This window comes from Oenanthe melanoleuca, chromosome 2, assembly GCF_029582105.1.
Source record: "Oenanthe melanoleuca isolate GR-GAL-2019-014 chromosome 2, OMel1.0, whole genome shotgun sequence".
Taxonomy (NCBI): Eukaryota; Metazoa; Chordata; class Aves; order Passeriformes; family Muscicapidae; genus Oenanthe; species Oenanthe melanoleuca.
Window position 1 is genome coordinate 110,426,386 of NC_079335.1, and position 21,221 is coordinate 110,447,606.

The following is a 21,221-nucleotide window of genomic DNA, read 5'->3' on the forward strand; positions in this document are numbered from 1 at the left end:
TGCAAAGCAGTTTTATACATTTTTTAATCCACCCTTCTGTAATACATATTCCAAAGTTACTTAGACTGGATCTTTAGGGACCCAGAGACAAACATCATTTTATTATGGTATCAAAGGACAAGAGGAATACATCCTTGTGGATTTGTTCCTTTTGAAAATTTTATCTATGAAAAAGCACTGTGTTTTTAAAGACAGCAGAGATTTAAAATATCCATTTCATATGCAAGGCTGAGTTAAGCTGCATGTGGGCTTTCTATTTTCCCAGATGTTTAGCTACAAAATCATACAAAAACATACATATATCCTAACACACAACAGAATATGCCTAGCTTATATATTCATTTATTTCTTTCAATTTTTTAAGAAGTTGCTTCCTAAAAAATAGATGTCACATTTGGATATGAACTAATATACAGCTTAAAACCATCAGGTTTTTTGTTATTTTGTTTTTTTAAATTATCACTAGTGGAACTCTAGTTTGACCAGTATACTAAGCTTGTTTCCTTCTTGCTCTACTCAGTGCTGAGGTCACCAGCCTGAAGCTCATGCAAGGCAGTAAGTGGGTGTAAGATGAAAACCACCACATGGCCCTGGCTTACCTCTCTTCAACATCCTGAGGTGCAGCTCCTCCAGGTTGTTTCCTCCCCAGCACTTCCAAAATGCTCTCCAAGAGGTTAAGCAAGCATCAGCCCCTTACACTCAGAGTCAGGGCACTCTGCTCTGCCCACACTGTGCCCCTTTCCCACCGTGGCAGGCTGCCCACAAAATGGGCAACCATTCACCAGCTGCTCACCTTGCACCCATGGCTGACATGTGCCCTTTGGGCAGTCCTGGACCTCTCACAGCACACTTCACCATCTCTCCTCTCTTCTACCTCATGAGCACTGAGCAAGCCAAGAGTGCTCCGGCACTGGACAGGTTTCTGATCAATAAATCACTCTGCTTTACATGGTTCAAATTTAAGCTTTTATTTGGTTTTTAAATTAAAAAAATAAATTTCGTTATTAAATAGTGGAATGGGTCTAAACTAATGTTTACATATTAATTCACTTGCTTTAGGATATCACCAGAGAAATAATTGAAGTTTACCACCCGGACGAAAACTTTCCGTAATTCAGTTAAACAGGAAAAAAAAGCCCCAAGAGTCTTAATGTTTACAATGAAGGTTAGAAGTAAACCTCTGGTTTTAGCATCACCCAGCTCTAGTTTCCATCACAAAGGCAGTCATTCAGAAGGCTATACCACAGTGCTAATGTCATCGGCTTCGTCCGGTTTCTTTTGCCTGCTCGGCAGGGATTTCAAGTACTCGAGGTGCCTCCTCGCATCCTCCTGGTTCTGTCGGACGTAGTACACCACGTAGGAGATCACCATGGTGAACCAGCCAAACATGGTGACCAGCATGGCGTAGTCAGTAGTCTTTTTGGGCAGGTTGCAGAGGTCGGCGTCGTTGGCGGCGTTGAGGAAGGGCCGCCCCGCGTGCTCGTCCAGCACGGAGGTCTTGCAGATGACGTTGTTGGCCGTCTCGTGGTTGGAGGCCATGCTCCGCAGCACCTGCTGCAGCGTGCAGTCACAGTGCCAGGGGTTGTTGGCGATCCTGGCCCTGGCCTTCAGGTTGTTGAAGGCGTTCTTGTGCACGCTTTTAATCCGGTTGTCGGACAGATCCAGAGTCTGCAAGGTTTCCGCCACCCCTTTAAAGGCGTGTTCGTCTATAAACTCAATCCCATTTTTTGATAAATTGAGGACTCTCAATTGGTGCAAGTCCTTAAAAATTTCGTTGGGGATAGACGTGATCTGATTGGAGTCCAAATAGAGTAAGACTGTTTCTGGAGGAAGATCTCTGGGTATTTCCTTGAGGTTTGCATTGCTACAGCTGACATTCAGACCTCCGGAGTGGGAACAAAGGCAGCCTTTCGGGCACATACTGGCAGAATGAAAGCACAGTATCATGAGGACAAAACTTTGTAAGAGCAGACACATGGAGAGGGAACGAGTTAACCACAGGTCTACCAAATGCATGCTGGGCTGTCAGCATAATCACACGACCACTTCTCATTCAGCCAACAGGGTGGGAAAAGGATCGGCAAAGCTGCAACGTGGCTCCATTTTCTTCGGCGGGATTAGCAAAAACTGGTCACTAACACGTGGGCTTCCTCATGGTCAACGTGCTTCTTAGAAGCATGCCTACAGAGAAGAAGGAAAGAAAGTTCTTTATACCATAAACTCCAATCCTAACTTTGTTTTCATTAAAAGAACAGAAATAAAAAGACGTTGAAGGGAAATGCCACCCCAAATAAATGGTCTATTATCCTACATAACTCTCTATTAGCATTATTCTGAGTTTAGTGCATAAATCCCCAGGACATTTCTAGGAGGACAGACTACACTTACTACAATTTGCAAAGGTTTGGTCTTTAATACTTATCAGAGAAGGTACTGGTTTGCTTTTATCACAGACGCTTCTAAAACAGCTACAAAACTAAATTGCATTATCCCTTGCTGAAGTAGAAAATGCATCGACAGCAGCTAAGACCTGTATCTCCAGCAACAGCCACTGGTTAAGTGAGGAATTTGTAGTAGTTAATGTGAACTTATCTCGACATAATTTATGCTATTTTAAGTTCAAATCAAAGAACTTCAGCAAGGAAATATTTTTACTATATCAAGGAACAAAAATCAAGTAAAGCTGCTGCAAGACACCACCAATCACCCCCCATCTCCTTATTTGTCTCCCCTTCCTTCTCTTTTGCTTTAAAACACTGGTTTTCTTATACCTTCCAGCATTTTGTGAGACCCACAGACATAATTTCCACTTCCAGTTTTTTTGAAAATTTTCTTTTTATGTAACAAAAAGAAATGGAAAAATTGCCAAAAACTCAATACCCCACCCTCCAAAGCAAACAAAACTCACAAAACCTATATACGAGCCAAATATTAAAATATTTTATTCATGGCATGTCATTTGCTAATAGGACATATGAAAAATACTGGTTCTGCTTCTCCCCCCTCCAGCTGGCTTTAAAATAGAAAACACCCAGAAGATTTTCCATTTTCTCCTTTAATTGGAACACAAATACAGAAGTCTGAAATGCTGACCTATATGGTTTCAAAGACAACCCTTCCCCTCCTCCCCCACCCCTATTATGGTAAACTATGAATTTCTAACAACAAACAGGTCCATTTGTTTTCATGTACATGCTCTCTGTCTTTGTAGCAGCTCGGATATGTGTAGCCTTCAGGTTGTATTTACATATAAATGAATTATGCTTTTTTCTACATCCACACTGTAGCCCACTGAACAAGAAAATCCCTGCACAGAGGATATGTGTGATTTTACATGAAAAAGAAGAAATTGCATTGCAAGCACCTTTTTGCTTGCAGAACTGACATACCAACTGCAGTTGCTGACACATTGCAGTAACATGGATCAGATGTGCCAAGCATAATTTCAAACTCATAGCTCAAGTTCTATTTAACCCTTTTTGCTGAGGCCAAGTATGTCAGTATCCCCACAGGAAAAAGAAAAATAAAACGACCCAAACCAACTGGCTCAGGAATGGCAAAAGCTCAGCATATTCTCACTGCAGCTACTGGAGTAGTGTATCACCACTAATCTTCAATTTACCTATTGTTCAAATCAGTGAGTGCCCAAGAACCTAAACAGAAAGCTTGTCCTTGTGTTCCATAAAACTTCTACTCTAAAATTAAACAGTAATGTAATTTTTAGCAATCAGAAATTGTGAAGTTAACCCTGGAAATGTGAAACTGTTTAGAAGAGAACTAAGCAGAGCATGAAAAACCTCCCTTTGAGGAGAGAGAGGTGAGGCAGCACCTCCCAAGTCAAAGAAATCCTTCATGACCTCTGTGGAAAAAAACGGATTTAAGTGAAAGAGCCCTACTGCATTGGGTACATCCTTCCCATTTCTCCCTTTGGCTCTTTGGTCACTGCAGTGCCTGCTCTTCAGACCAGAGGAAATCTGCTACCAAAGGAGGTAAGCTCCAGAAGCTGTTTTTTTCCCAGCCTGCCCAAAAGCGCTAAGCTCTTGCTAAAATGTGCAGCCCAAGCTGGCAGCTGCTCCCCCTGGCACTCGGAGCTGCAACCTGCTGCTCCCTCCAGCAGCCCTGGGTGTTGCAGCAGGACAGCTTGTCCCTGCTGAAACAGCCACCTATTGTCCTTTCCCTTCATGTTCACATGTCTCACCACTGTGCTGCTGCACCACAAGAGTAGATGAGTGGTCCAGCTCATCACCCCAGAACGAGCATCATCTCATCACCCACTGCTTGTATGCAGTGGCTTCCCACCACTGGCTCTGGAGTTCTACTGCAGGAAGAGACTGGGGGAAAACAGCAAAGACCTGGGTGCTTTGTTTTACAGAAGCACAAAAACGATACTGTCCTTATCAGAGTGTGACAAATAAATATCAAATTTGATTCTTTGCAGGCTAAAAACACCCAGTCAACCTGGAAATTCAGCGTGGACTCTGCTGAGTCCTCCACAGTAGTGTTACACCACCAAAGAGCATGTATCAAAGACACCCCACGCACCAAAGACAATGTAGAACACCCTCATCTCACTGAAGACAAATGAAACTATTTAATGTATTCATGTGTTTAGAGTGGAAGAAGTAGAGTCATTACAGACTAAGCAGGATAGTGTTTAATGAAGCAGTGCCTCTTCTAAAGACCTAACTAAGTAAATGAATATAGAGAGGAAAAAAGTCACAATGTTTTAAGTTGATAGAGCAAATACAAGTTTAAACCTGCAATTAACAACCCAGTCAACAAAACTTGTCTGAATAAGAACAAAGCTCAGCAAATTCCCAGTAAATTAACCAGAAGAAACACAATGGGACTGAGCTTCAGTCAGAGTAAATAGAGCTTTGTTTGCTTCAGAATATTCGATCTAAGGGATATCTGAGGTTCATGTTTCAACAATAAATGCAGAGCAAGAACTTTCTTTATCTCTAGTGACTGCAAGAAAAGAAAAGAAAAGAAAACTACGATTCACACATTTGTAAGGTCAATAGGAAGATCTGTGACTAATTTCCTCTTGCTTGGAACACAATGAAAAAAGAAGGTGCCAAAGTTGGAACAAACACAAGAGAGATATACCAGAAGAAACTAATGACTACAGACAAAGGGATGAAAGACACAGAATTAAAATAAATATATTAATTAATTACAAATCTGCAAATAAAGAAAAAAAATAATTAAAAACTGAACAAATGCACAGGGAGATGACAGCAATACCAGGAGCACTTGCAGCAGCATGGTATAAAAAGGCTTTTTGTGCACATTTCTAAAATACAAGTACAAGCATAGAATACCTAACACCAAGTCAAATATTGCAGGGGAATAATACTACAGACAGAGGATTGCACAGAAGAGTTCTTTCCAGCTTTGCAATTTAAAAAGGTTTCCAAGGCTTCCTCTTCTCAAGCTCCCCTAAGACCATTCACTCAGTGCCAACACCCAACGATGCAGGAAAATGTACAAATCCTGAACTCCTCAGGGAAAGCACACTGCTTTTAATACACAGTGAGATTTCTACTGAGCTGCAGGTGTCAGGTACCTGCAGTTTGTCTTTACTGCAAACAAGGTGCAATGACAATATCTTAGGTCCTGAATGCACCTCTACTAAATTATCTGTTTGAATAATAACCACTCCCCACGAAATACTAGTGATGTGAGGAAGAATTAGTGCCTCCAGCTACCAACATGGAACAAGGCTCCATAGACTCAAAGTCACACAGAAAGTCCAGGACAAGAGTGCCTGCAATATTAATTTATGTTGTTTTGTCTTCAGAGAAAGATATAGGAGGATAGGAATTTGCATAATCATCACACAGAACAGCTGAAAAATTACACAGGCTGAAGTGTTTTGTTGTTTAGGGCAATACTAAGACAACACAAGATGCATAAAAAGACAATTAATCATATATGTGTTAGTTAAAGATGTCTGCCTAGGGGAAGGGGCTTCTACTGTGGGGTTGAGATTTCCAGAGGCACATGGAAGCTTTGGTGATCACCCAAGTACTCACACATCCCCTGCCTCCAAAGAGAATGGAACACCAAATCCTTGAACTTGAGGACCAACCAATGTTCTCAGAGGACTCAAAAGTAGAGACCACAACCAACCTGGAGAGGTATTCTGCCCATAGTATTTTGAACACACCCACACACAAAACCCCCTCAGCCCTCAGGTGAAATCAGTGGAGCCACTTGCTGATGACACTCTTCCTGAAAATTTGTCTCTTTCAGATGTGAGACAGGGATTTTCTTCCTATTTGGTCAGCAGATGCCATCTCCACACATTGTGTATCTACATTTTAGTAGGGTGTTTCAAAAATTACTTTCTAGCACTACAAACCTTACCTGTGACAGTAAAAATATCTTTGTTCAAGTTGTTCCACTTGGAATTTCACCTGAATCCTCAGTGTTAGGTGAACTCCCAAATATTTCTGTTGAGAAAAATCAAGACCATATCCCTTCTCCTGACAGCTCTTCATCAAGCAAAATATCACACGATAAAGACAAAAACATGACCTAATGTATTTAATATAAATGCTTTAATGGAACTTTCCTGTTATAAATCACATAATGAGGGCCACAAATTAAGTCTGTAGAACAGGATCACACAGGTACATGCCAACACAAGAACCCCAGACTCACACACAGCATCCTCACTTGTCAAACACTGATGTGAAGAATAAGCAGCAGCCCTCTGCTCTCAATACCACACTGGCCTTCATCAAATCACAGGCTGTAAGGACTCCTCAGTGACAAGACACACAGGAGACTTTAATTATTGTTGTTATAATTCACAAACAAGTAAAAATGGGAAAATGGAAAAATATTTCATCCTAAAAGCATCTTCATTCCATAAGCTGGCAACCACAGGCATTGTGCAGAACACGCCCTCCTAGCAATAATGGGATAAATATTGCAGGTACTTTGGAAGATGTTATTTAGCTCTTTTTTTGGGATACAATATTATGGAATGCCAAGGAAAAAAACCTGAAAATGCTGTGGCACCAAGCTGCAGCTAAAGCACAGTCCTGAAAGTGAGAGCATAGCTGGCAGCCACCTACAGAGCTTTATGCAGCTTCTAGGGTCAGAAAGTTTAGTTACAAGGGGTTTTCAGTGCTGATCTCCTATATCAAGTGTTATTTCCATCTCATGCACAATCACTTGGGCAGGTCCCATAAATTATGCCTTCACTGGCATTTGAGCAACTACACCAACCTCTACACATGCAAAAAGGGCTGCACAGCACAGGCATTTCACTGGGAAGGAAATGTAGTGAAAGCAACTCCATTTTCCCCATCAATAATGTAAGGTACTAGAATAACATCTCCTCTTCAAAGCAGATGAAAAAGATTGCATCTATTACTCCAGTAACGTCAGAAGGGTCACAGCTAACTACTAATGATCAGCACACACAGTTTGTACTTAAGGTTACTGAAGGCATCATGACTAGAAAGGAATTTACTGTTACTGCAGCTGCTGTGCTCAAACGAGCAGGCAGGATCAGAAGAGGGAGAAGGAGGAAGCCAACAGATCAGCCACAGGGGGTGAGCTGTTGGCTGCATCATGACTGCACTCAATCTGTCTGGTCTGTCACTTTTCAACCACCAAAAAAATTGGAAAAAATTATGTACAACCCAGCTTCCTAAGAATGTGGATCAGAGGGACTCACCTGCCTAGGCTTACCATGCTTTTGAGGATATACAGCTGTAAAGCTTAACTGACTTTGCTACTACCAGAGAAGCCCTCATTTGAAAATGGATCCCAAATGGCACCACAGAGCCCCACACTCCTGGGTATCACAGAGTCCACAACAAACATCACTGTGTCCTCAGATAAAACTGAAGGTATCCCTGAGAACAACAGGGATGCACTGCACATGTCAGGGTGCCTCCCATTCTCATCTTGTATAGCCCATACAACTCACATATAAACCCAGAGACAGCTCCAGTTTCTGTGGGCAGCTCTACTGCCTTCAAAGGAAGCTCTCAACTCCCAGTAAGCCCTCAGGAGATCCCTGAGAAAGAGCTCAGCTTTTCAAGCCTGGTCTAAGTAAAGTCCTACTCTTCAGAGTAACAAATTTCTTATGTGCCAGCATTGGAATTTTGATACAGAATTAGAAAAGTCCAGGAAATAAGGGCTCTTTTTTAGACATCTTTAAAGTAAACTTGCACTTTGAATAAATAGTAAAATTTTATAACTAAAAATCCATTAAATGGAGCATTGTAAAAAGATCATTATTTTAGCTGACTTCCAGAAAATTACTGAGTTGTTTTATAGTTTTGAAAGACCTGACAATATTATAACTTTTTTCCCTCCTTTAAGACATCAACTATGTTGCTTTATAGAAAAGATGATCATTGATAAATCTAGTTTTCTATTTTTGATTAAAGCAAGTCTTAACTTTTCCATACTGAATATTTTTGGGTTACATTGAGTTTAGCAAATTAACCACTGAAATAGAAAATATTTCCCTTTCTAATACATTGTTTTCCATGAGTTCTGCTTCCTGTAATGCCAGTCTGCTTGTCACAACACACACACACCCATCCATAGAGTTGTCCCCCATCCATAGAGCTGTGTTTTATGACTTTGTACTCCTCTTTTTTCCCTGTTGTCAAAAAAAGCCATATACTACTTTATCTCTAAAAAAAATACCTTGCAATTAGTATTGACAAAAATTAGTATTGATAAAACGGAGATTATAGGCTAAAATTAAGAGGTGATTATCCAACCTGCGAAGTCAAGTTTGCTAGAGGACTGAGGACAGGACAATTTTACCTGAACCAAAAGACAGAGATTTGCCACCCCTACTTCCAAACAATTGCTGATGGTGTATTTAGGAAGAGTTAAAACAGAGAAGGGATTTAGAGAAAGAACTATTTATGTACATTTTACCCTTAATAAATCTTATACTGCTGGTAAACACAAACCTCTCAGTAAGTTGCACACTGGGCTGTCCTGTGCATCAGGTCTGAGAGCAGCTGAGCCACTGGAGACCAGCAGAGTCTGTGCACACTGGGCAAAAACCTGCACGAAATCCTGTCTGGCTCCACCAACATCTGCAGCCTGAATCAGCCCACTGATTTTAAAAACACAAGAAGATTGATGTAAAAATAAGAAGTTGCAGGGTTTTTTTATATACCCATGGATGTAAGATAAAACTACACCATGGCAATGTGACTGAGTGGATGCTGAGCTGGAAAGTGATGATACTTGTGAGCTGGAGCTGGATGGGAACAGCAGGACCCAAAGGGGAATGCAGCAGCCACTTCTGACCTCTGTGCTGTCTGTGCACTACAGAAACAAATTGCATGGAGACCAAATGAATTCCTCCAAGCAAACAATAAAACTTTAAAACAATGCCACCTGTGTGCTGTCAGCAGTCCATGGCAGAGGGAAATCTCACCAGCTGCACAGACAGGCTGCACAGACAGATAGGCAACACAACCCTCTCCATGGCTCCAGGACAGCATGAGGAAATTCCACTCAGCAGATGAAACACAAACCTGGTTTGGATTCCCAGGATAACCTGTGTCTTTCATGCATCTCTCCCTGTCTCTCCCCAAACTTGGAAGCCTGGCTGCTCCACAGCTCAGCCACCTTGAAGGCAGGGAGTAAGATGCTGTGAAGCACCAAACCAGAGAGGTGCCATGAGCTGCTTGCAAAGTGCCAGGTCATTTAAATTCCCAGATGAAAGTGTCCAGCAGTAGAGAATTTCAGGACTTCAGAATATGGCAACATGAAAAATCCTAAACCAGTAAAAAGAGAACTTAATAGATGCCAATGGCAAATGAGGTGGGAAAAAAGGGGCACAAAAGATCACTGATTCTATGAATAATTGAAATGTCATGATTAATCAGAGCCTGAACTTAAACTACATAATGGATTCATTATCTAATGAAACACCAAATGTACTCAAACTGTAATATTCTCCCCTAGGACAGGGCTCAGAATTCCAGTTGACATTTTGTTCCCAAAAAACTTCCAGCACAGGCATCTATATATAACTGCAAACCTTTTCCAGTTGTAGAAGCAAAGTGTGTAGGTAAAGGTTTATAGATCCTGAGCTATGAATGCCCTCCCTTACCTGTCACAGAGTAATAAAATGGTTGAGGAGAGCCAAATGAACATTTTAAGCTATAATTACTTTCTGATGGTGAGATCACTGAATGTATCACTCCTTATTACAGATTAACATCTTAATTATACTGTGTGGGCAAATGAATCAGCACTTTAAGACTGATGGGTTGGGTTCATGTTAAAAAATGCATTTGACTTTTTTCCCTTTTCACATCAAGTCAGGAATTATTTCATAACTCTCAGCTGATAAATAATTGGGTGAAGCTTAGCAGATATAATAACAGATTGATGACAGAAAAATATTACAAATCATCTCCTGACTTTCCTACAACGCTTTGCTCTTGGAAATTGTCTGTGGCAACACATTTCTTGGAATGAAATCTGGTGACTTGCTGGAAATTAAAGAAACAGCTGTTGGGGATGATGTTAGATTCTTTTGAGATTAACAAAGGTTGAATCACCTGCTTTTTAGAAGGTATTCAGTGCTGCCTACTTTTCCTTGTTATCTCCTGCATCCTCTTCATCTGCCATAGACTAAAGAAGCTCCTGTCCCTTCCCTGAGCAACATACCCTGATGGGAAATATAAACAGCACTTTGCATGCACATCTATGCCACTTGAAAAAGACAGAAAACATTACATACACTTACAGTGCATATGTAGTGGCAACATCAAGCAAGTTAAAAATGAAAAGGCACAAGATGTAAGATACATCATAATCTTTAACATAATTTATCACTATATTTGGAAGAAATTGTCTTGACAATCTATAGAAGAAATGAACAAAGGCTCAAGATACACCAGTTACTGCTCAGCAAACACATCTGCAAAAAGATTTTTTACCACTATATAAGAACATGAATCACATTACAGATGCTAAATGAAAATGCTCCAACACACACAAATGACTACTTGTGAAGAGTTCTCCAAAGCCTCATCATTTTTTCTAGATTAGTAGTGTGCATTAGGGTAAAAAACATTTTTAAGAGTTTGGGATTATATTCTACCAAGTCTCAGTGACATTTTATGAGAAAACATCAACAACCATTCTATTTGGCAAGAAAATCCTTTCCAATTGCAGCTGAGTCAATCCTCCACATGATCTGTAATAGAAAAAAATATACTCTAAAAGCTTAAAGTAACCTGAAGTGGAAATACTTCAACTTCCTTGGGTAAAGAGATCCAGACTTAAGTCTTTTCTAAAGTCTGATTATGAAGAGAATACCTAGAAGCCTGTCATGAATAAGCAATTCTGTAAGTTTTCAAGAAATCTGATATAACCCAATGGAACACTGGTTATCATAGGATGTCAATTTCACAATATTCCTGTTTATTTTTCTCCCATATTATAAAATAACATGATCAAAGTGAAACAGACAAATGCCCAGTTGGAGCCAGACTCTTTCCAGTAGCTAATGATGGATGCTCCTTCAGCTTAATTAGGCAGAATCTATCAGATCAGAGAAAATCTCGTCTTGATCTCAAGATAATTACACGGATTACTTCAATGATTACCAGCATAATCAGTGGCAAGTCTTGCAATTTAATCTTGATAAACTGCATCTGGTGACTGCAGATGGTGTTCTTGCCCAGTTGAAAATCTCATTCTATTTTTGCAAAGTGCAAATCTAACCCCTGGTAACCAAACTGTGTTATCAGAAACTTAAGAAACTTTAAGGAACCACCTTGCAAAGGTAAGCAAGATTCAGACCACCTAGAGACCTTTCACTTTTATGGATGTTTATTGGGTTCTGTGTACTGTGATCTTTAGGCTCATTTGAGGTTCACCCAAATGCTCCTGCAATTTAGTAGAAGACAGAAGTTGTAATTAGGCTGGGAAAGCTGTGCTGATAATAAAGTCAGCAAGGCAGAAATAAGTGTGCAAACCTGGAGGGACTGTTCAGTGAGGAACACTGCAAAGCAGCAGGAACACAGCTGCTGGCAGCAGACACCTGGGCTCCAGGGAATCCTGCAAGAGAGGTGCTGCTGACCCCAAAGCACACCAGGGAGAAGGAGAACAAAGCAGAGAGTGGCTGAAAGCTGCTTCTTCCAGCTGACCCTCTGTCACAGAGCAGGTTCCCAGGAACTACAGTGAAACAGATGAAACCATTTATTGGGCTGGACAGCTCCACAGGAAATGCAGATGTGAGCAGAGGAGGTGCCACAGAGACAGCTCCTCAGCCACTTTCACAAACTCTTGCTTTTACTGGGTCCAGATTACCCTGTTGTGTTAAAACCCAGGAAGTCAAGGCTGCTTCTGTCCCAGTGTCACAAACACAGAGCAGTAATTCATGGCACTAAGAATTTGCAAGGAAAGAAGCCAGCAGAAGCTATTACTAAAATGAAGCAACCTGAGTGATAGTAATACACAAGATGAGACTAGAAAGAAAAAGAACATACTTCCAGGGCAATTACTCTGAAAAACTCTTAAAGGGGAGAAAAACCCCACAAGATAAATTAGCAAAAGGGGACAGCAGTTAAAACAAAGTACCTCAGCAGTTACTAATTCAGCTTCTTGTGCTTTGAAATATGCTACCTGTGTATTAACAGGACCTTAAAGAAGCATGCAGGAGTAACTCATTTAGAAAAATGCAAGAAAAATAAAATGTGTACCAGCATATAAAAGAAACCAATCAAGTTTGAAAGTTCCAATTAAAAGATCTACACCTAAAAGTGAATTTTGAACACCACAAAACCACAAGCTTCTCCTAATGAAATTAAAATTGTGACTTAACAATATAATTCAGAAAATACTGAAAGAGACAGCAAGTATGGAATAATTATGAGATCAATAAGCAATTAAGCAACTTTAAAAGCCATTCAAGTGACCTTCCACAACCAAGTGACACTCTGAGTTAGCTACAAGCCATTTGATCTTGCCAAAGAAACTGGCTGATCAGTGATGCTGTTTTTGCTGTGCCAATGGTTATTACACCTGCACACTGCCACTTGCATAGCTGAGAGAGCCAAGAGCACATCTTCAACACCACACATGCATACAATGTACTTCCCATTTCTGCACCAGAAGTGTCAAGCAAAGGTATCATAACCTCCCATATCAAACCACCCACCACAAAAAACACATCTCCACTTCTAATGTTTTAATCTATGTGCAGATTCAAATAACTGTAATTTATTTTTCATTAGCTTGCCAGAGAAAGTTATCTCTTGTTTTTTTCTCTCCTAATAATAGATTTTCCTTCTATATTTAGATATCATTGTAATTCTAAAAGCTCAACATGTGGTATTCTGGAATAGCCAGACACAGGGATTTTGTACTTCCATGAAAGCAAGAGTACCAGGTTCCCATCAGGACCCACTCTTGGCTCTGCTGCCTGCTACTGCCATTAGAAGCTGAGGAAAAAACTAGCCCAAGTACAACTTCTGCAGCCCTGCTTCAGGTTAGGATCTCCCAAGCAAGCAAAATCCAGCAGTGCAAAGCTTCAATGCCATCTTGTGCTGGCAGCACTTCCCTAATTAAGGATTTAAGACCAGATGGAGCCATTAGATCATCTAATCTGACCCCCTGCCTACCACATGACGTGTCGTTTTACCAGTAAACCTTACACTGAGCCCAAAAATTTAGGTCAGACTGAAGCATGTCTGAACTGAGAAGACTCCTGTGTGCCCAGGGCAATACATTTTGTGCCCACTGTTCTTGCAGCATCCTGTATCAACATTCACCATAAGAGTTAAACTTCTCTAGCAGACTTATCTGCTCCACCAGGTTCCAGGCACCAAGCAAGAGAGCCTGTTTTCAAAAGAAAGGCTGTATTGAAAGATAATGTTTCACTGTTCATCATCAACAGCCGCATGTTACCACTTTCTCCAAATGAAAGTTAGACAAACTGGCTGTTTTTTTAATCTGCTGGTGAGTTACATCAGGCCCTCAGCTGCCATTAAGGAACTTTTCAAATTACATGTGTTACATCTAAGCAACAATCAGCATGTTTTCATTTTGAAATAAGTGCTCTGGAGCATCCCCAAGGCTTCCCAGGAAGCCAGGTAATTTACTTATTTATTTATTTATTTATTTATTTATTTATTTTTAACCATGTAGTACTTTTCCAAAGTCATTAAAAACTTGCTGCATTAAGTTTCTCTGCTGAGGATATGGATGATAGCAAGTTGATATTATGACCTGAGGTTGTAGGCTGAAATACTTCAAGGCTTCTCTGACCCTTACTCAGCAAAAATCTTCAGCCTGTTCACAGCTCATCAGCTTGGTGAGAGACAAGCAACCTGCAATGTTCACAGCGCTGAAATAAGAGTTATCACCAACTGCTAAATAAAAGAAACAGCTCTAAAGAAAAAAAAAAAAAATCTGCTTTTCTCAATGGAAATAAACACCAGCCTTTATCAGACATAGAATCTAGCTGTGCAAAGAAAATTAAACAAAACCAAGGCACAACTGCCCGACACTGAGTGTGCAGAGATTTCCCAGTCAGTCGCTTTTCCCAAGGAGAAAACAAAAGGAAGAGCCAAAGGGAAGTGTTGCAATGGCTACCTCCATGAAGAGAACAAACCCTTGAAGTCACATTTTTACTAAGGGAAAAGAGGTCTTTCTCAGTAGCACTAGAGCACAACAGGAGCAGACTGAGACTTGATTCAATAAAACCCTTATTCTAAAGACAAGAATATATCAGTGCTTTGTGTGTCCCCTCTGAGGTTATGCAGCCAAGTTGACTTTGGCAGACCTAGCTAATACAAAAAGCAGGAGTTGTGAGGGAAAAGTCTTGATTAGCTGGGCAATGATCCAATAAGCAAGACACTCGAGGCTGCAAGTTCTCAGCTGAAGAAGCTCAGGTAGAAATAATTTACAGCAAATTAAGTTAGGTCATGATAATGAAATTTAAAGACATGTGGGGCATGATTTATTTTACTATGGCTTGTTGAAAAATTAAACCCAAGCAGAGCTAACAGGAGGGCCAATTTAACTCTGGTTACAGTTGGTACTGGCACTGAGATAAACCTGACATACTTGGAACGGGAAAGAGAATATAAGAGTAGGATTTTTAAAAAAAAAACTTTTTAGCACTATTTTTCCCTCATTGCAGGAGAAAGCAGGGCAAATTCGACCCTGTGAATCATGGCTGCTTGTTTCCCAATTTTAAAACATCCTGGCACACAGCCCTCAGTGGCAAGTGCATTGGAAATAGCTGATGGCAAGGGTTGGGAAAGGATGGATAACAACATCTGCACTTGATGGCAAAGCCCCTGCCATCAAGGAGCAGGAGGGAGGATGGAAAAACCTAATGGGAGAAGGTCTCAAAAGAGGTGCAGTCCCCTTGCAGGTCACTGGAAAGCAGCAGCAATGGCAGGAGGGATGCTGTCACCATCGAGGGCTCTGTGAGTTACCTCAACAGGTTATCTGGTGGCAGCCTGGGCTCTGGCTTCACTCAGAACAGAGGAGGTGACATCGTGTCCTCAGCTGTCCCTGCTGCCACCCACGTCTGCCACACTGTGCACACACCAGGTGAAGGTGAAAGAAGAGTCTGCAATGGATGGATGCAGCAGTTTGCAGGAGGGGGGAGGGAGAGAGTAATGAAAAAGTGTTAATATTAAAGTATAAAGCTTGTGGCCATTTTTCAGTCTGAAATGCACAACACCGTAAAACAAAGCTTAAAGGCACTCACTTCTGTTCCAAAGCACCTGCACGCTAAGGCACCCTGCTATTAGCACGTAAGTTGTTTACTACCAGTCTTATTTCAGTCAGACTCCAGGAGAGCCATAAAGCTGACTTTTTCCTCTCAGTACAGGAGTCCAAGTGGCCTCAGGTTTCCCTTGGTGTGCCAAGCCCCAGCGTGTCACCTGCGATCCCTGCCCAGTCACTAATCCACTCATTTCTAGTTAGATGCATAAAAGTCAAATCAAAGCAAAGGGAATCTGTGCCTGGCACATGGCACACATACACCCTTCCTTCCTGCCCGCTTCTCCTCGAGTTCCTGAAGCAACAGCTACTCTCAGTCACACTTTCCCAAAATGGTCTGGGCACTGGTTGGTAAAACAAGATTTCCACTTCCTCTCCTGAAACATTTGCTTTAAAAAAAAAAAAAAAAAAACAGTAACAGAGAAGTAATGAAATATAATGGCAAATAAATCATGGATATTCTTTTGAAATGAAGACATTTTTATCTTTTTATTTGTCACTTTCCTCTTTTTTGTACGTTTATTTAGTTTGCTCTTTTGTTTGGCATGTGAATTCAAAGCAACTCACCCATTTTTTTTTTCCTCTGTCAGAAGCAAATATTACGATTCAGGGACTCTTTATAGAGATGGCCCAACTAAAAAGAAAATTCTTTGTCTCACTGAGAAGACTACTAATTCAAGGACAAAAAGACAGAGGCTAGAAGAACAGTGGTACCTACAGGAAAGTTTAAGGCTGACAGACAAGTCTGTGGAAGAGCAAAGTATAAAGAGAACCAGAAGTTAATCTCAGACCTGTGCACACACCATGAAGGGAGGAAGCCAGATGTGGGAGTTTCACATGAGAGACCACACTGGTTCACAAGCTGATGGGTGAACTCCTTACAGCCTGGAGCCCAGCAAAACTGCCAAGCCTTAACAAGTTCTATAAATGATACCATCTTTCTGGGAGCTACATGACAAACCATGGAACAGCCAAGCAGCAGCAGCATTCTAATGACTAACACAATAGAGAGAGATGCACTGATACAGTGAAGAAAACAGTTTTCCCCATATTTACACATCTTCACAAGAGTCAGTAATGAAAAGCACCCTCTTAACTGTCCTCCTTTTTTCAAAAGCACCTTTATCTCTTATGCATTCAATTCCCATACCTGCATACAAGTCAAGAGTCCAGGATATACAAAGAAGTCCAAATACCCTAAACAACACTGTTATAGAGTCCCAGGCTATATACTATGAAGAAAACCACAACAAAGGGTAAACCAAACCGGATCACTTGAGAGCAGAATTTTCAAATCTTTTTCCTCGTGCTTCCCATCTAAAACCTTTGCTAGCCTGAGGAGCAGCCCAGTGTTAAACCTCAGCCAACAGCACTGTGACCCATTTTCAAGCTGATCCATGGTAGGTGAGCAGCAGTAGGGTGTTCACAGTGCTAACAACCATATGTTACAGCATCACCAGGGCTCTCACAGTGCTCTGTGCTCAAAAGTGTCCCCAAAACATGAAAGGGAGGCACCCACAGCTATGGCACCAGTATGTGCTACCAGCCACCACCTGGCTGCACTATGGCAAGCAAGGAGGCTGCAGGTGAGCAAACCCGTGGTTCTTTGGGGCATGAGCCTCAACAGCCCTGAAAAGCTACTACAATGGGTCTGCTTTCCTTTTAATTAATATATTCAACCTCTCCTTTCTCTCTCCACCAAAAAGCTGTCCTTTGGAAAATAACAATAATACACAGAATTCTTCAAAGTCGCACACAGAAATTCACTTTGGCAAAGACTTCTGCAAACAGGGAGGAGTGGGCAAGTCAACCACCAACCCAGGAGGTGTCTTACAAGTCCATCTGCAATATTAACCCACCACATCATCGTTTCATATTACAAAGTTACTTTCATGGCTGTACAAAAAGCTCCATTAAGAATGAACGATTAGTTCTCCATCAATGACTTTAACATCTGCCTTAGTAAGGCAATCACTTACTAATAACAAAATAAATAACAAGGCTTCTCTTAGAATAAATTTTAGTAATAAAATGAGAGGAGAAAAGACTCTATAACATGTTAGTATATATTTTATTTAAAGTTGTCCAAGTATTTCCCGAGCAAAATGCTACACCCTACCTTTACTCATTAAAATAGGACACAGCCTGAAGTTTGATCAAGAGGAAAAAATAATTTAATATTATTTCCTATACAGTGGCATTCTTTCAGTTGAGTAGTTTCTTATTTCTGCTGCATTTTTCATAGTATTAGTATCAATACTGTCACTAAAATTTTAATGGATATTTTAGTGTTATTGGAATATACATGTTTTCTTTATTAAATATGAATTTTGAAAAACACGGGAAAATTAAAAACATATATAAAACACTATACAATATGAAAACTTTCAATTGAAATACAAAATTTAAACACTGGCATTTTTCTGCCTTTATAAAAATACAGTACTTTTCCTTCAGCAGTTCCTCCTCCTGGAGCTTTCAGTCAGCTCTCTTCAAAACAAAGAGTAGGTGCTTCTTTGGTGCACTAAAGGTCACAGCTCCTTATGACCCAGTGAACAAGGTGGCCCCACTGGATGCTGCTTGGTTGGGCTCACACTCAGGAACTCAGCAAAGATCTGAAGCAGGAGCACTCAGGAACTTAGCAAAGATCTGAAGCAGATGTTCAGATGGTTGTGGTGAGATCCAGCAATGTGTTTTCAGACAAGACACCTGATGTGGGCTATGTTATAAATGGTCTACCATGAACAGACACACACATTGCCATTCTGACTTCACAAGATGTGATGACAACAGCAGATATGCTGAGGAAAATAAACAACCTTTTTTTTTTGTGTAACACTGTCAGCAGAAAAGCAGCCCAGAAGTTGGTACAGCTACTCTTGGGAATAATTACTGCAACACTTGCAGCCTCCCACTAGTTTTGAGGCAGTGCCACAGTTCCCATGCACAGCCATTCTTGCTTCCATGCAGGATGAGGAGCAGCCCTGGCAGACCTCCATGTGCTGCTAGGCTGAGTCCCAAGTGCCATGCAACCCTCTGAGACTCAATATAAGAAAGGAAAAGGCTTTTTTAAAATGATGATGAACTAAAATGTGGTGGAGCTGTGCTGGAAAGGTAAATGAACACTGCTGAGGACAAGCTCAGCTCTCACTCTGCTCAGTGCAGATGTCCAGTGTCTCTTTGGAGGGCAGGGCTCACTGACCTTTGCTCCCCATCAGTGGCACACACTCAGCAGGAAAGAGATTATCTGTGCTTTACACCCTTGTCAGCCCAGACTAAGCTCAGAAGAAGGCAGGAGCCAGAATCCTGCCTCAGGCTGGTGGCTCCACCCAAGAAGCAGCAGTTTCTGGTTCTGCTGAGCTCAGGAGCTGTCAGGTTCCTGCTGAGCTGGAAATAAAAGCTTAATTTTTTTTTTTCCTTCTTCTTTCTCCCCATTTGACAACTGCACATAAACACTTGTAGATTGGGACTGTTACACCCCTGCAAGCTTAAAACAACCTTGCTCAGGCATGGAGGACAGCTCTCGATGGCAATGAGAATGTGACTGCAGACTAATTCACCTTGTTGTTCTGACACATGAAAACCACCTCTGAAATCACTGCACTGTCTGTAGTCACTCCTGTCACACATCTCTGCACAGTCAGCACTCAGCCAAGCCAACAAAGGAAATAAGCACACAGAAAAAACTTGCACCTTTTTGGTAGATTCATACTGCTTTTTTGCAAAATTCTTTTTTTTAGTGTAATCATGGAAAGACATTAATAGCTTAATTTAAATACAGATCTATCAAGAGGCTCTAAATTTTTTTAACACACTCAACTTTTCACAGGACTGGTTTGTTTCTAAAGCACATTAAGTGAATCTCTGATACATGGAAAGACAGACTGCCAGGAAAAAGGCCTTCAATTTAAAAGGTACTTCTTCCTTCAGTATTCTATGCTCAGAAACCCCAGTCCCCTGCAAACAATGAGAAAATCTGGAGCCATAAAGGCTTGTTGTCAGCAGAGGAGGATCCAGTTAAGGGACATTTAACCACACAGGACATACACAAGCCCATGGATCCAGAGTGGATGCATCCATGAGTGTGGAGGGAGCTGACTGAAGTTTACAGGAGGCCACTCTAAATTATCTTACAAAGATCATAAGGATCAGAAGAATTTCTTGAGGACTGCATGAAAGCCAGTCCTATTTTCAGGAAAGAGGATCCCATAAACTACAGGCAGGTCAGTTTCACCTCCAACCCTGGGGAGGTGATCAGCAAATAAATCTGGGAACAATTCCCTTAACATATGGAGTTAAATTAAATTACTGGAAGTAGTCAGCATAGATTTATGAAGGCAGAAATCACATCTGACCAACCTGATAGTTTTCTGCAATGAGATGCCTGCTGAGATGAGACAGAAGTGGATGTTATTTATCTTGACTTCAGCAGAGCTTTTGATGCTGTCTCTCATAACATCCTCATTGACATACTGATAAGTACAGACTACAGAAGGAAACAGTGAGGTGGAGAGAACTGCTTGGCTCAAAAGGCTGTGCACAGCAGCACAAAGTCCAGCTAGAGGCCCATCACTAGTGGAATGCTCCAGGGATCAGTACTGGGACCAACATCATTTAACATTTTCACAACCAGTCTGGAGGTGGGGGAGAATCTCCAGCAAGTTGGCTGATAACAGAAAACTGCCAGGAGCAGCTGATACACCAGGTGGGTGTGCTGCCATCCACAAGGACCAGGACTAGTTAGAGAACCTCATGAAGCTCAACAAAGGTGATTTCTAAGTTCTGCACCTGGGTATGGTTAACTCCATGCAACCCTACATGCTGGGGTCTGATCAACTGGAAATCAGGCTTGCACAGAGCAACACCAGGGTCCTGACAGACACAAAGTGTGTGCCCTCATGGAAAGCATGGGTAACAGCATCATGGGCTGCATCAGAAAGAGCATCACAGCAGGTTAAGGGAGATCCTCCCCTCCACTCACCCTGGTGAGACACCTGCACAGAGCTGGGTTAGTCCTGGGCTTCTGATATATGCAAAACATGGACTGAAACAAGTCAGCAAAGGCCACCAAGTTGATAAAAGAACTGAAAGATCTGATGTATGAGAGGCTAGGATTCCAGGGACTGTTCAGCCTGGAGAAGGCTCAGGGCAGGTCTCATCAGTATGTATGAACAACTGATGGGAGACAACAATGAAGACAGACCAGTTGTGCCCAGCAAAAGGACAGGAGGCAATGGGCACAAATTGTAATACAGGGAATTCCATTTGAAAGTAATAATTCATTTTCCCTTTTTCTGTCTCCCTGCTGCCAGGGTGGTCACACCTGGAACAGGTTACTGAGAGAGGTTGTGGCATCCCCATCCAAGCCTGATGGACATAGCTCTGAGCAACATGCTTGAGCATGGAAGTAGACTAAGCAATCTCCAGAGATTCCTTCCAGCCTCAGCCATTCCATGATTACCTCC

General features: G+C 41.4%; 1 protein-coding gene across 2 annotated transcripts in view; it reads right to left on the reverse strand.

The window, feature by feature from the left end:
* Positions 1-943: 943 nt before the first annotated feature.
* Positions 944-21,221, reverse strand: part of LRRC3B (leucine rich repeat containing 3B) — a 44,213-nt gene continuing 23,935 nt past the window's right edge. For both annotated transcript variants that reach the window (XM_056483932.1, XM_056483933.1), the window contains exon 2: positions 944-2,181. In XM_056483932.1, coding sequence (XP_056339907.1) covers positions 1,237-2,016 — 780 coding nt within the window. In that variant the 5' untranslated portion in view covers positions 2,017-2,181 and the 3' untranslated portion in view covers positions 944-1,236. The remainder of the gene's footprint in view (positions 2,182-21,221) is intronic.